This window comes from Gigantopelta aegis, chromosome 11, assembly GCF_016097555.1.
Source record: "Gigantopelta aegis isolate Gae_Host chromosome 11, Gae_host_genome, whole genome shotgun sequence".
NCBI classification, from domain to species: Eukaryota; Metazoa; Mollusca; class Gastropoda; order Neomphalida; family Peltospiridae; genus Gigantopelta; species Gigantopelta aegis.
This window is the reverse complement of record NC_054709.1, coordinates 7,296,406-7,312,953: the sequence shown is the minus strand read 5'-3', so window position 1 is coordinate 7,312,953 and position 16,548 is coordinate 7,296,406. Positions and strand designations below refer to the sequence as shown.

Sequence of the window (16,548 nt, the reverse complement as noted above, 5' to 3'; positions counted from 1 at the left end):
CATGCTCTTAATTTCATTTCGCCTGTGGCGATATTAATTGTTTTAGAGGACCGTGTGCAGTTCCAATTTGTTACGTAATACCTTCGCGCGACCGTGCATTCCAATATGCACTTAGTCCAGCTGTGGAGGCCATGTGGCCAGTAGTTACGTAATACCTCTGCGAGTGCGGTTTTTACAACCGTGATTTTGGCGAATGGCGACAGCCAGTCTGACGAACAGAGAAAAATATGCCGGCGTGGTGGCTGTGGAAAATCCACATGATACGTGAGGTACCGCCTTGTACCCCCAGGCGATATTCGCTGTCTCTGAGAGTTTTGAATAAATAGCTAGGTTTTAGATATATCGAGGAGAAACATAAGGAAGGCTCCAGGGGATCGCTGGTAAATAATTTTATTTCTGCTCTGTGTATAACCTTGATGTGTGTCACGGTACATGCTCTTAAATTTGTTTCGCCTGTGGCGATTTTAATTGTGTTAGAGGGCCGTGTGCAGTTTATTGCCCGTAGCCCAGGTGGGCAACTTGTTACGTAATACTTCGCACGATCGGACATTCCAATACACACCCTCAGCCAGCTGCGGAGGCCATGTGGCTAGTAGTTACTTAATATCTCCGGTAGTGCTGTTTATGGCCAGGAGATTGCTCGCGGTTGGCGACAGCCAGACTGACGATCAGAGAGAAATATACCGAGGTAGAATATGAGATGATACGTGAGGTACCGCCTTGTATCCCCAGGCAAAATCCTGATTTATAATAAATAGCTAGAATTTAGAGATATCTAGGAGAACGAATTAGGACGGCTCCAGGGGATCACGAACGTAGTCCGTTAGGACTTGGTAAATATCATTTCTGTTCTGTGTATAACCTTGATGTGATTGATGTGACTTTAAATATTTTAATACTGTATTATACCAATATTCTTTAGACAGTGTCTTCGGTCATCTGACGAAGTAAATCGTAGACTTTTTGTTCTAACATTATATGAGTATTTGGTAATATAAAGCTTAGCCAGTCATCCTAGAAGACCCTAGGCAAACTGTAGGTTATTGTCTTTATTGTGATAAGTATTAATTCTGTGTTACAAGGTTACTGAATGAGTAGTTAGGGTTAATTAAAAATTAACCCGTTAGGAATAGAGCTGTAATTCCTTTATTAATTAAGTTCCCCAAGAAGCGTTCCTAAATTATCACACGTTACTGAACGAGTAGTAAGGGTTAATTAAAAATTAACCAGTTAGGAATGGTGTTGTAATTCCTTTATTATTTAACTTCTCCTGTAAGCGTTTCTCAATTATCACACGTGTGGGTGTGGTGTAACGGTGAAGTGATTCGCATATTGTGTAACTAGACACCTAGAGATTAACTAATTAAGTGATCAGTTCTGGGTTGTTATTATTGCTGTTATTAATTTACTACTACGGCTGTACATTTGTCAGCGTAGATTAATACAGATTCCAAAGTGTATTGTGTTTTTGTTGTGTTTCTAGAGAACTAACGTGCTATAATAATATATACTTATATAAGATCGTATCTCTGATCATACCTAGAGACGAGCCATACTAGGGTTAACAGCCTGTTACAGAGAGATCTAAAAGATATACAAGTAGGAGAGACATTTTGATAATCGTGTTTTATTCGGTTACGGGAATTATAGAATCCCCGTGACAATGTGATTGATGTGACTTTAAATATTTTAATACTGTATTAGGTACCAGTATTAATTCTGTGTTACAAGGTTACTGAATGAGTAGTAAGGGTTAATTAAAAATTAACCAGTTAGGAATAGAGTTGTAATTCCTTTATTAATTAAGTTCTCCTGGAAGCGTTTCTCAATTATCACACGTTATTGAACGAGTAGTAAGGGTTAATTAAAAATTAACCAGTTAGGAATAGAGTTGTAATTCCTTTATTAATTAAGGTCTCCTGGCAGCGTTTCTCAATTATCACACGTGTGAGTGTTGTGTCACGGTGAAGTGATTAGCATATTGTGTAAACTAGACACCTAGAGATTAACTAATTAAGTGATCAGTTCTGGGTTGTTATTATTGTTGTTATTAATTAACTACTGCGGCAGTACATTTGTCAGCGTAAGTTAATACAGATTCCAAAGTGTATTGTGTTTTGTTGTGTTTTCTAGTGAACTAAACGTGCTATATTATATATACTTTATATAAGATCGTATCTCTGATCATACCTAGACGAGCCACAGCGGGTATAACTGCCTGTTACAGAGAGATCTAATAGATATACAGTTAGGAGAGATATTTGGACAATCGTGTTTCATTCAGTTACGGGTATTATAGGATCCCCGTGACACACGTAAAGAAGTACTATAGCTCTATTGAAATACGTAAGACCGCTGATATCCTGGACAAGAACACATATTTAATATGTAATACCAGACGCTACAAAATTGCATTAGTCGAAAACATCTTAAAGTGCAATAAACATACGACGGTCCTTTAATATATATTATATTGATGACATTTGTTTGTTTGTTTTTATTTGTTAATTTTTGTTTGTTTGTTTATTCCAGGAGACTTGAAAGGGAAGTGGCAGACAACTGGTGACTGTACACAAGTGAACTCTTTTATCTGTTCTATACCAGTTAACTCCCCTGTGAAAAAAATCGCAACACCCGCACGTGAGTCGGAGAAAATCATATCATTAAGATATGAAATAAAAGGAACACATAATTTGATATATGTTAGCTGACGATACTTACCAAGTGTATAACATAATTAAGTCTTTGAAAATGTACTAGTTTTTATCAGTATAAGATTACAAGATTGATCATGATCATTGCTTTGGAAAGACATTAACTGGGACTAAAAGTAGGGAAATAAAAATGACTAAAAGTTGTTACCTCTGTTTATGTATCATTGCCTTTCCTGTGGAAGGCCCGTTTTTTGTCTATAGGTCAGTGTTCTGGGGCAGGATATAGCCCAGTGAGTAAAACGCTCGTCTGATGTCTGGTCGCTCTAGGATCGATCCCCGTCGCTGGGTCATTGGGATGTTTCTCGTCCCAGCTAGTGTCCCACGACTGGTATATGTGCTATCCTGGCTGTGGGATGGTGCATATAAAATATCCCTTGCTACTAATGGAAAAAAATGTAGTGGGTTTTGTCTCTAAGACAGTATGTCAGAATTACCAAATGTTTGACATCCAATAGCCGATGATTAATAAATCAATGTGCTCTAGTGGTGTGCTCTAGTGGTGTCGTTAAACAAAACAAGTACGCGTTCACTTGGGAAAAAAAGTATTTTCTCGCCTTCTCAACCATTGCTGTTATAGAGTCTTGCCTGGAGTGGGATTAACGCAGAGGTGCACATTCTATAGCCGATGGTAAAAGTAAAGTTTGTTTTATTTAACGACGACACTGGAACAAATTGATTTTTTTTATCTTATCATCGGCTATTGGACATCAAACATATGGTCATTCTGACACTGTTTTTTAGAGGAAACCCGCTGTCGCCACATAGGCCACTCTTTTGCGACAGGCAGCAAGGGATCTTTTATTTGCGCTTCCCACAGACAGGGTAGCACAGACCATGGCCTTTATTGAACCAGTTATGGATCACTGGTCGGTGCAAATGGTTTACATCTACCCATTGAGCCTTGCGGAGCACTCACTCGGGGTTTGGAGTCGGTATCTGGATTAAAAATGCCACGCGTCGACTGGGATCCGAACCCAGTACGTACCAGCCTGTAGACCGATGGCCTAACCACGACGCCACCGAGGACGATGGTAAATACATCAATGTGCTTAGTGATGTTGTTAAACAGAAAACTTTACCTCTCACAGCTCACTTCAACTGTGATCCTGGCTGGGATGTGTTCTCGGACCAATGTTTCCTCTTCAACGACACCGACCTGTCCTGGGTGGACGCCAGGGGGGCGTGTCAGGGAGCGGGGGCGGACCTGACAGTCATTCTCAACTCACAGACGCAAGCGTTCGTCAACGGTGAGATATTCGAATCAAATCACAGACTCAACTTGTCGTTTTAAATGTTCTGATCAAATACTTTTGTAACTTCCCCTCTTTTGAATCTCTCTCTCTCGCTCTCTCTCTCTCTCTCTCTCTCTCTCTCTCTCTCTCTCTCTCTCTCTCTCTCTCTCTCTCTCTCTCTCTCTCTCTCTCTCTCTCTCTCTGTGTGTGTGTGTGTGTGTGTGTCTCTGAGATCACATCGGTAAATTATATTACAAAAAAATTGTTGTAAATAAATATTTGGCGTAAGTATGTTTTCTTCCCCTCTCTCTCCCCCCTCTCTCTCTCCCCTGTGTAGGTGACGTCATATATATGTCGTATGTCTGTCTGTCTGTCTTTCTGTCTGTGTCTCTCCCTCTCTCCCCTATTCCACTTCTCTCTCGTCCTCCCTCTCCCTCTCTTTCCTCTCTCTCTCTCTCTCTCTCTCTCTCTCTCTCTCTCTCTCTCTCTCTCTCTCTCTCTCTCTCTCTCTCTCTGTCTCTCTCTCTCTGTCTCTCTCTCTCTCTCTCTGTCTCTCTCTCTCTCTTGCTTGCTCTCTCTTTGCTCCCTCCCTCTCTCTTCTCTCTCTCTCTCTCTCTCTCTCTCTCTCTCTCTCTCTCTCTCTCTCTCTCTCTCTCTCTCTCTCTCTCTCTCTCTCTCTCTCTCTCTCTCTCTCTCTCTCTGTATACATAAAATACAACTTATTACTATTCAGGAATAGCCTATATGTCTAACCAATTTATTTTTGTTTCAATTGTTTTAGTAGCTGCTTATCTCGTTCCCGTATATCTATCTTTCTTTCTTTTACATCCCCAAAAAACCCACAAAAAACCCCCCACAAAAAAACCCAAACAACAACAACAAAAAACCAAAACAAATTGAACCAGCAAGCAAAAACTATGATTGTGTAGTTTTAGTTTAAAAGAAACGTCGGTGGGGATATATGTTTAAAATAATAGGTGCCATATTTATCGGCCACCTTAAATAATTGTCGTAATTCCCAGGGATGAAGTGGTCACTCCAGATCCTATCCCACCGTGATGGTCCTTTCCATTACGCACGGGTTCTGTTTAAGAACCATTTCCATGCAAACCTTGTGATTGTCGGTTTGTTTAAAGTTCGGAAAAACTGCTACTTTGATTGACTGATTGAATGCATGTTTAACGACACCCCAGCACGAAAAATACATTGTCAAAACTATGGTAAAATCAAGAAGGAAGAAATGTTTTATTTAACGCCGCACTCAACACATTTTATTTTACGGTGAATACATCCAAACACTAAACAATGGTTCACCATATTTTACATTTGAAAACTATCTCCAAAAGAATATTCCATCCATACAATTCAATTCAATAGAAGAACATTTTCACGTTTTAAAAATACACGTGTTCCACCTTCCCAGTAAAATGTCTGAAAGGCTGCGAATCACACTTTCATGTTATGCCGGTTAGCGCGTCACGGGGTCACGTGACTTAGCACTTGGAGTCGACAAACGTTTTGGCAAGCGATGGGGAAAACGCGACTTTTTATTGCGAATATAATAAAAACGGATAAATGCTTTTTTTAAATTTATTTTATTGATACTTCATATATATTGTAAAAGGTATACGTAGACACCAAACAATAGTGAATTACTTTTTTGATAAATGTGGACCTTTAAAAACATATTGTCACAGATCACTGACCTATTTAATGGTCTATTACCTGGACAAAAATAATTAGATTTGCCCCTAAATGTACTTTATTCAACCATCTTCATAACCACCATACTCCATTTATTAATGAGATTTTATAAAAATAATTGAATTATAGCAATGGTCAATAATTCAAAAACTAAAACTGCCGAGAGGGATGACATGGATTTCACTCCATCATGGTTCAGTTAAGGTGATGCGATAGCTAGATTTGGTTTCCAACAATTAATGTATTTTTTTATTTATTATCCATTTTTAAAGAAATAAGGTCCTTAAATCCGTGACAGTATGCCTTTAAGGGTGTGCTATATTTCAGGCAGAATCCAAGGAGGCGACTACTGGATTGGACTAAACGACAGGGCGGTGGAGGGCACGTTCAGGTGGCTCGACTCTACAGACAAGGTAAAACAGGAATGGAAAGGAATGTTTGCATACCAGCGCCTCAATACAATGGCATTAACATGTGCTTATTTCGACAGTTGAACGATAGAGAGAAAAACCTTGTGCCGCTACTGCTACTGCAAAATGCAGCAATATTTGTATATGCACTTTTTTATTTCATTTAAAGGGACAGACCCTAGTTTCAGCCCATGAAAATGCACACTAAGTTTAGTTAATCTACAAACCTGTAACACATTTGGATAAAGTTACAATTGAGTGAAACATGAGTCTGTGATTTTGAAATGGTGAAATACCCTTTAAAAATAGTCAAAAACTTGCAATGCCTAAGACGATATTGAGACAAAATTTGGTATATAGCTTTGGCATATACTGTTACTGATCAAGTTTAACTTTTATGGTGATTTATCTACTTTTCACAGAGGTATGACCCTTGGTTTGGGATCGATTCCAGTCGGTGGGCCCACTGGACTATTACTCGTTCCAGCCAGTGCTCCACGATTGGTATATCAAAGGCCGTGTTATGTGTTATCCTGTCTGTGGGATGGTGCATATAAAACATCCCTTGCTGATACACATGAAGTCATCCACCTGCGATTTCACTGTGTGTCTCATAACATTGGATGAAACAATTTTATAAGCGCAGAAAATGAAATAAACGTTATCTAAAATGATCTTCTAATATTTCTTTTAGATTAAGCTGACACGCGAACAATTTGTAAATATCTGTTTAATTACAGTCCTCCTAGTTTAGCATTTACATGTTCCCGATCGCTTATATACAATTATAATCTTCGTTGAAAACCTGATTTGTATTCTATTTTATTAAGCTAGCATCAATTTGTCATCACGCCATGGAAATAAATTGCATATAAAGTTCCCTTTGTTTAACGACACCATCAGAACACAGACAAGACAGTACCTTGCTGCATTAGGAAAACTGTAGCGCGTTTCCTCTGATGACTCCTTGTCAGAATTACGAAATGTTTGACATCCAATAGCCGACGATTAATTAATCAATGTGCTCCAGTGGTGTCGTTAAAACAAACTTCTTCTTCCAACCAGTAATGTGGCTGGGTGGGGTAGTAAATGTTCTAGTAGCGTTCACCAGGACCACGTTTCTCCGAAGCAATCTTAGCGCTGAGATTACCTTAATTGCCCACATAAAGTAGCTACTAATTACTGGGGCAAACATTTTGTTTACCCATGGATACACAGCCTGCAATTAAACTGACTAATAATGTTTACCGGGGCCCCGTTTCTCCAAAGCCATCTTAAAGGGAAATTCCTGCGTTTGTTGCAATTTTTAAGATGTTATCGAGTAACAGAGACTTTTTAACGATTGTAATTACATTTCAAATATATTTTTCTGCATGCAATATTAGTGGCTGTACATTAAACGTGTTTCTGATCGTTCTAATATTTGTACTAGGTTAAATTTCAGTTTATTTCCTAAAATATTGTTTTTTCGTTCGTACGAAATTATTTTAACACAAAATCCAGTTTGAGCTTCTTACACATATTAAGACGACCAAAAACACACTGAATATACAGACACTGATATTCTAAAGAAGAAAATATATTTAATATGTAAGTTTAATCGTAGAAAAATTTTATTAGTCGGAAACATCTTACAATGCATCAAACTCAGGAATGTCCCTTTAACGCTGAGATTACCGAAATTGCCTAAATAAAGTACCTACTATTTATTTTACCAAACAAGTGGCGGGACGTAGCCCATTTGTAAAGCGATCGCTTGATGCGCGGTCGGTCTAGGATCGATCCCCGCCGGTGACTCATTGGGCTATTTCTCGTTCCAGCCAGTGCTCCACAACTTGTGTAACAGAGGCCGCGGTATGTACTATCCTGTCTTTGGGATGGTGCATATAAAAGATCCCTTGCTGCTAATCGAAAAGAGTAGCCCATGAAGTAACGACAGCGGGTTTCCTCTCTAAATATCTGTGTGGCCCTTAACCATAAGACTGACGCCATATAACCGTAAATAAAATGTGTTGAGTGCGTCGTTAAATAAAACATTTCCTTCCTTCCTTTTACCAAACATTATGGGCCGAATTTGGGAAGCCCCCTTTATTTTCTTAAACGTAGGTGTTTAAGCATTGTAAATGTATGTAGAACTTTACACGCGTGTAAGTGATAAACAGGCTTTGTAAATTCGGCTCTATGTTTTCCCATTGATTCACAGCCTGCATTTAAACTGTTATTTATGTTTTGGATACAGCTGACGTTCAAACACTGGAATAGCAAAGAACCTAACAACATAAACAGCGAGAACTGCGTGGGTATTCTGGGCAAATGGGGAGCCAACCAGAACGGGAAATGGAACGACTACCAGTGTCATAAGAAATATCGCTATATCTGCCAGAAGCACGCCAGTAAGCTCGTTCTAGACTAATATAAAAAATACCGATATATCCGCCAGAAACATACCAGTACGTCCGTTTTTGACCAGTATAAAACATACCGCCAGTCCGTTCTTGAACAATATAATATACACCAGCGTAAATAGCACACACACACACACACACACACACACACACACACACACACACACACACGTATATGTGTGTATGTATGTATGTATGTACGCATGCATGCATGTATGTATGCATTCATGTGTGCGTGCGTGCGTGCGTATGTGCGTGCGTGTGTTTGTGTGTATATATCTACTTGTATCTATCTATCCATCCATCCATCCATCCATCCATCCATCCATCCATCTATCTATCTATCTATCTATGGGTCTGCCTGTCTGTCTGTCTGTCTATTTGAAAAGAAAAACAAAATAGGAAGCTAATCACGTCATATCAGTAATTTGTATAATAGCCAGACGATCAATCAGACGATTAAAATAGAACGTTAACATTCAGCTGTTATTCACTGTATAGTAACGACTAGTTTGTAGTTCACAGTATAGCCTGGTTCCCCCAAAATATATAACACAGCCCTGGTGATCGCAGATTAGACGCAGATGCCATGTTACCAAACATGTCAAATTATTTTCGAACCGACTCTAATCCATCGAGGACCGTCTGCGAGTATACACGGATTCCCCTAACACTTATAACGATCCGTAATATGTTGTACATTATATGGGAGCCATGCCTTGAAATGAGATTGTTTAGTGTGTACAAATTGTGTTGAAATAAAGATAGTCATTCAGTTCAAACTGTTTCTACCTATAATAGTACAATTATTAATATCGTTTCAGACAACGGCGGAGTTACTCTGATGACGTCACCCACACCACGTGAGTAATTATTTCAAGATGCTCTTGCCTCACAATATATTTTAATTTATTTTACTGATCCAAAATACAAACATAACTAGAATTTTAATAAACTCACAATTTTGTCTCACAAAATGTTATATGTTTGGGCACATGTAAGTGAAATTGGTGTATTTATGTATTTATGTATGTATGTATGTATGTATGTACATGCAGATATGGACAGACCTGGCACTGGCTATATATATATTTTTATATTTTGAATATCTCTGTTGTATATATGTCGGGTTTTGACTTAAACATACATATATTCAATGACGCACTGGCACAGGGGACATTAAAATCCTTTATTGACTTCACAAATTTCCCCATGCCGTTACCGAGACCCGAACCTGTGGCACCCAATCGCCCGCAATTGTTGGGCCGGAACGCTACCAATCAGACTAACTACGTTCTACAAAAATAGAACGATCGTTAGTCGACCATATTCGTACCGGTCCAACAACCACGCGGTTCTAAGGCCCCATGGCTTGGCAACGTTTGACTTACATGCATGGGTATGTGTGTGTGTGTGTGTGTGTGTGTGTGTGTGTGTGTGTGTGTGTGTGTGTGTGTATGTATGTATGTATGTATATATGTATTTAGATATTAACGCACTGGCGCAGGGGATAATTAAATCCTTTCTGGCCTCAAACATTGTCCCATGCCGTTGCTGGGACTCGAACCTGTGGCACCGATTCGCCCGCAAATTGCAAGACTAACCACGATACGCTCTGAGCTATCGAAGCTTCCATAAAAAGGAAGTTTCTTTAACTCGACCATATGCATGGGGCCTACAATCTACGCGGTCTATCCCGCTTACGTGCACGAAACAGTGGGCAGACCTGGCACTGGCTAGTATGCATTGATGTATGAATATCTATATATTGTATGTATGTCGAGGTTGACTATTACATACATAGATATTAACGCACTGGCGCAGGGGATAATTAAATCCTTTCTGGCCTCAAACATTGTCCCATGCCGTTGCTGGGACTCGAACCTGTGGCACCGATTCGCCCGCAAATTGCAAGACTAACCACGATACGCTCTGAGCTATCGAAGCTTCCATAAAAAGGAAGTTTCTTTAACTCGACCATATGCATGGGGCCTACAATCTACGCGGTCGATCCCGCTTACGTGCACGAAACAGTGTGCAGACCTGGCACTGGCTAGTATGTATTGATGTATGAATATCTATATATTGTATGTATGTCGAGGTTGACTATTACATACATAGATATTAACGCACTGACGCAGGGGATAATTAAATCCTTCCTGGCCTCACAAATTGTCCCATGCCGTTGCATGTATGTATGTATGGCTACATGCATGTATGCATGTATGCACTTGTGGGTGTATGTATGTGTATGTGTGTGTGGTGTGTGTATGTGTGTGTATGTGGTGTGTGTGTGTTTGTCTGTGTGTGCATGAGCGTGTGCGTGTGAGTGTGTGTGTGTGTGTCTTTGTTTGAGAGTGTGTCTGTGTGTCTATGAATGTGTGCGTGTCAGTGTGTGTGTGTGTCTTTGTGTGAGTGCGAGTGTGTGTGTATCTATATGTGTGTATGCGTGTATATGTCTGTGTGTGAGTGTGTGTGTGCGTGTGCGAGTGTGATTGTGTGTCTGTGTGTGTGTGTGGTATGTGTATGTATGTGAGCGTGTGGGTGTATGTGTGTGTGTATGTGTGTGTTTGTGTGTCTATGTGTGTGTGTGTCTCTCTGTGTATGTGTGGTGTGTGTCGCTGTGTGTAAGTGTTTGTGTGTGTATGTATGTGTGTATGTGTGTGTGTCTGTGCCCCTCTCTCTCTCTCTCTCTCTCTCTGTATGTGTCTCTGTGTGTGTATGTGTGTGTGTGTGTCTGTCTGTGTGTGTATGTGTGTGAGTGTGTGTGTGTGTGTGAGTGTTTGTGTATATGTGTCTGTGTGTACGTGTGTGTGTACGTGTGTGAGTGTGTGTCTTTGTGCGAGTGTGTGTCTCTGTGTGTGTGTGTGTGAGTGCGTGTGTGTATGTGTGTCTGTGTGTGTGTATGTATGTGTGTGTGTCTGTGTGTGAGTGTGTTTGTCTGTGTGTATCTTTGTGTGTGTCTGTGTGTGTATTTGTGTGTGTGTGTTTGTTGTGTGTGTGTCTGTGCGTGCGTGCGTGCGTGTTTGTCTCTCTCTCTCTCTCTCTCTCTCTCTCCCTCTCTCTCTCCCTCTCTCTGTATGTGTATGTGTGTGTATGTGTGTATATGTGTGTGTGTGCGTCTCTGTGTGTGTGTCTGTGTGTGTCTGCCTGTGTGTGTATGTGTGTGTGTGTGTGTGTGTGTGAGTGTGTGTGTGTGTGTGTCTGTGTTTACGTGTGAGTGTGTATGTCTGTGTGTGAGTGTGTGTGGTGTCTGTCTCTGTGTATGTGTGCGTGTGTGATTGTGTGTGCCTGTGTGATTGATTGTGTGTGAGTGTGTGTCTCTGTGTGTGTGTATGTGTGTGTGAGTGCGTGTGTGTATGTGTGTGAGTGTGTCTGTGTGTGAATGTGTGTGTGTCTGTGTGTGTGTGAGTGTGTTTGTCTGTGTGTTTGTGTGTCTTTGATGTGTATGTGTGTGTGTCTGTGTGTATGTGAGTGTGTGTGTGCGTGTGTGTCAGTGTGTTTTGTGTGTGTCTGCTGTGTGTGCGTGTGCGTGTGTTTGTGTGTATTTGCAGGTTGATTGATGCTAATCTAAGACTACCAATTGCCAATAGAAAGTTCGGCAACTTGATGGTAGCGTTGTAATTTTCCACAACTCCACAACTAATGCGATATACGACTGAACAGTCGTAGAAGTCGTCACAGCAGAATGTTGGCCAACATTTTGCTGGCAGTTGGTAGTTTGAACCTAGTATAACACTGGTATAACAAATGTTCGTATTACAGCAACATGGAGTGCAAAGTGTGGTGCATTCTGGGAAGAAAGTCCCCACTCAGATTACTGTTACCAGTTCAGCGAGAAGCTGCTGACGTACATGGACGCTCGCGACGTGTGTAGACACAGGGGCGGAACGCTGGCCAGCATAACATCGCTACAGGAGCAGTACTATATATCCGGTATGACGTCACCTACACAGGCGATAGAAAACATGCAGATATTACGGTCAAACCAATGTTAAAGGCATATTGTCACAGACCACTGACCTATTTAATGGTCTAACAAAGTATTACCTGAACAAAAATAATTCGATTTGTACGTAAATGTACTTTATTCAACCATCTTCATAACCACCATACTCCATTTATTAATGATATTTTGAAAAAATAATTGAATTTTGGCAATGGTCCATAATTAAAAAAAACTAAACTTGCCGATAGGGTTGACATGGATTTCACTCCATCATGGTTCAGTTAAGGTGATGGAATAGCTAGATTTGGTTTCCAACAATTAATGTAATTTTTAGTTATTATCCATTTTTAGAGAAATAAGGTCTTTAAATCCGCGATAGTATGCCTTTACGTAGCCATCAAAAGAAGTATAAAAGGTTGCTTTTAAAATATGTTTTCTTTAACAACACCACTAGAGCACATTGATTTATTAATCATCGGCTATTGGATGTCAATTATTTGGTAATTCTGAACTATAGTTTAAGAAAGGAAACTTGCTCAAAAGAAGTATTAAAAGGTGACCTTTAAAGTTTGTTTTGTTTTAACGACACCATTAGAGCACGTTGGTTTATTAATCATAGGCTACTGGATGTCAATCATTTAGTAATTCTAACATATAGTCTTCGAGAAGAAACCCTCTACATATTCCCATTAGTAGCAAGGAAATTTTTATATGTACCATCCCACAGACTTGATAGTACATACCACGGCCTTAGATAACCCAGTCGTGGCTTACTGGCATGAACGGAAAATAGCCCAATGTGTCCACCTACGTCATCTAAATACTTCTAATGACGTGGGTAGAACACAAGAAAATACTAGGGTCAAACCAGTGTTAAGCAATCAACAAAAGAAGTATAAAGGGTGGTCTTTAAAAACAGGTGGCTGCTTAATATAGGTGTCACGGGGATCCTATAATACCCGTAACTGAATAAAACAAGATTATCCAAATATCTCTCCTAACTGTATATCTATTAGATCTCTCTGTATCGGGCAGTCCAATACCCGAGCGGCTCGTCTCTAGGTATATCAGAGATACGATCTTACATAAATATTTATATATATAGCACGTTAGTTCACTTGAAAACACAACAAAACACAATACACTTTGGAATCTGTATTAACCTTAAGCTGACAAATATATTTGCCGCATTTAATTAATTAACAACAACAATAATAATAACAACCCAAAACTAATCATTAATTAGTTGATCACTAGGTGTCTAGTTTACACAATATTCTAATCACTTCACCGTGATACAACACACACACGTGTGATAATTGAGAAACGCGGCCAGGGGAACTTAATTAATAAAGGAATTACAACTCTATTCCTAACTGGTTAATTTTTAATTAACCCTTAACTACTCATTCAGTAACCTTGTAATACAGAATTAATACTGGTACCTATCACAATAAAGACAATAACATACAGTTTACCTAGGTCCTCTAGGATGACCGGCTAAGCTTTATATTTTTAGAACAGTGAAGCCTACAATTTACTTCGTCAGATTACCGGAAACACTGTCTAAATAATATTGGTATAATACAGTATTAAAATATTTAAAGTCACATCAGTCACATCAAGGTTATACAACAGAGCAGAAATATATATTTACCAGTCCAAACGGACATGTTCCCCGGAAGCCTTCCAATATGTTTCTCCTCGATATATCTAAAATCCTATCTATTTATTACAAAAGCCGAATATCGCCTGGGGGCACATCGCGGTACTCCCCCTATCATGGGATATTTCCACAGCGACCAAGACGGCATAATTTCTTAGATGACCAGACTTACTGTCGCCATTCCGCTAGGAATACAAGGTCGTAAAACAGAACTCGCGGAGGTATTACGTAACCACTGGCCACATGGCCTCCTCACCTGGTCTAAGTGTGTATTACGACGCAGCTCTACCACCGTCGCGCGGGGGTATTACGAAACCACGCCGCACACGGCCCTCTGAAACAATTAACATCGCCACAGGCGAAATAAAATAAGAGCATGTTCCGTCACAACAGGTCAATTTACATTTAGTCTCTCATGACTCAGTATAGAGATTCCTTATAACTGTATTATTTATACTGATTGTATGTATATGTGGCACTTTATTATATTGTAATTAGGTGACACTTTAATCAATCTAATTAAAATTATCTCCACTGGTTAATTACTATTACTTGTGGATCTAACAGCACTCCGTTGAAGTTCATGTCCACTTGACCTTTCATTCGACCAGTTGAAACCTTACTTGCAAAATCATGCCAGTGATATGAAAAGAATTTGAAAACATTCGGGATTATGCCGAGGGTATACGAAATGATTCGGGTGAATTACGAAGTATGCCGGAAACTAATTTCAATATAAAATTTTATATAAAATTCATTTCAAGACGAAAAAAAACCCGTGATAGTATAGCCATAAAATCTGTTTATACTAGTATACAATCCAGAGTTTATTACTGCATTTCCCCCCATTTTTTAATGCTGAAATAGACCAACAAGTTCGTCTATTGCATAAATAGTATCGCACGATATTTTTAGAATTTATATGCTCCCGAATAACGCTATAAAAGGCGATGTGTAATTGGTCGATATTTAAATTGTTATTTATAGATGAAATGTCACCTGGACATGGGAGTCCACGCAATGCTGTTAGATCTACTGGTAGACCAGTAGAGCTAATTGTAATCAGATTGCACTTTAATAAACTATTTGTCTGTCTGTCCGTCTGTCTGTCTGTCTGTCCTTATAATATATTAGACGATTTTGGAGTGTCAAAATGTGGTCTTTTAACAAATATGGCTTCTTAATACCAGTGGCCACTAGAGTAGGTATCACAGTATATCCAGTATAACTTCATATAAATAAATGCTTAGTAGGGTGGATAAACACAAGCGAATATTACATGTCCGGTATGACGTCGACTACTGAATGAATGGATTAATGTTTAACGACACCCCAGCACACACATTCACATCGGCCAGTGGGTGTCCAACAGCGTGGATCAGATACATGTCTATGGAGTGGATATGGAACAAGCTAATATTGTGACCGAGCTGACCATCTGGCTTTGTCCAAAATTATGATTTTAACTTTTAAACATGTTCAGAAGAAAAACCCAAAGATAAAATAAAATAAAATTACAAATACCAGATACATACGTAATTACATTTTTCATATAATTACCCATGGTATCCATGTGATAATTTAGTTTATCGTATAACTTACCTATGATATACATGTCATAAACCCATGTGATAATTTTAGTGTATTAACCCGGTTAATAATGGTATGTAAATTTGCAAGGTCTCTAAGTAATGTGTTGCTATGGATGGGTCATTTGCTTACAAGCCAACAAGACCTGTGTACCCGAGCATAACGTTTTCAAAGATTTATTTAAAATGCGTGACGTCAAACTAATCTGTGCTAATCGTGATAACGTCATATTTTAGTAGTGTTATTTACTAAACATTTAATTAAAATGTTATTTTGGAAGTATTATAGGATAAATAGAATTCGCTACTCGTGTTTTTTAATATGTAAAATATCAACCTCGTCTAGTTAATCGGTATTTGTCTCGGCAGAGCCTCGACAATTACCGATTAATATAGACTCGCTTAATAATTTCCATATTAAAAAATACTTGTGACGAATCCTCTATCCAATGACTTACCCATGATATCCATGTCATAAACACATGCGGTAATTTAGTGTATTGTAACAATTTCGCTTTCTCAGCACGTGCCCACTTACAGACCGGTGCTAAAATCGAATTAAATACAGTTCTCAAAATGCCTTGCTGGGTTCGGCTACCCCTTTCGGTCGTAGACTTCAAAAATTAAATTCCAATATGTACAACTCACAATTAACCTTTCTCACTAACTAATAAAATAATCACATAAGTCGTCCTTTTTCACAGTGTTTATTTAAGGGTTTCAGTAGATCGTAAAAATCAATTACAGTTAACCAGCAAAATAATCAAGATTTTAATAGATTTCATGATTGACACTGAGAGGTCCATGTGACATGATAGTTATTCAAATTTCCCACCACTCAGCCACCATTCAATTCCCCGCCCATGAAACAATAAGAAT

General features: G+C 39.1%; 1 protein-coding gene across 1 annotated transcript in view; it reads left to right on the top strand.

Moving 5' to 3' along the window:
- The window catches only part of LOC121385521 (macrophage mannose receptor 1-like), a 109,525-nt gene that overhangs the window by 37,575 nt on the left and 55,402 nt on the right, over window positions 1-16,548 (top strand). Inside the window, exons 12-17 of the mRNA XM_041516226.1 lie at window positions 2,533-2,640; window positions 3,803-3,961; window positions 5,978-6,063; window positions 8,300-8,453; window positions 9,290-9,328; window positions 12,231-12,401. Of these exons, the coding sequence (XP_041372160.1) occupies window positions 2,533-2,640; window positions 3,803-3,961; window positions 5,978-6,063; window positions 8,300-8,453; window positions 9,290-9,328; window positions 12,231-12,401 (717 nt within the window). The remainder of the gene's footprint in view (window positions 1-2,532; window positions 2,641-3,802; window positions 3,962-5,977; window positions 6,064-8,299; window positions 8,454-9,289; window positions 9,329-12,230; window positions 12,402-16,548) is intronic.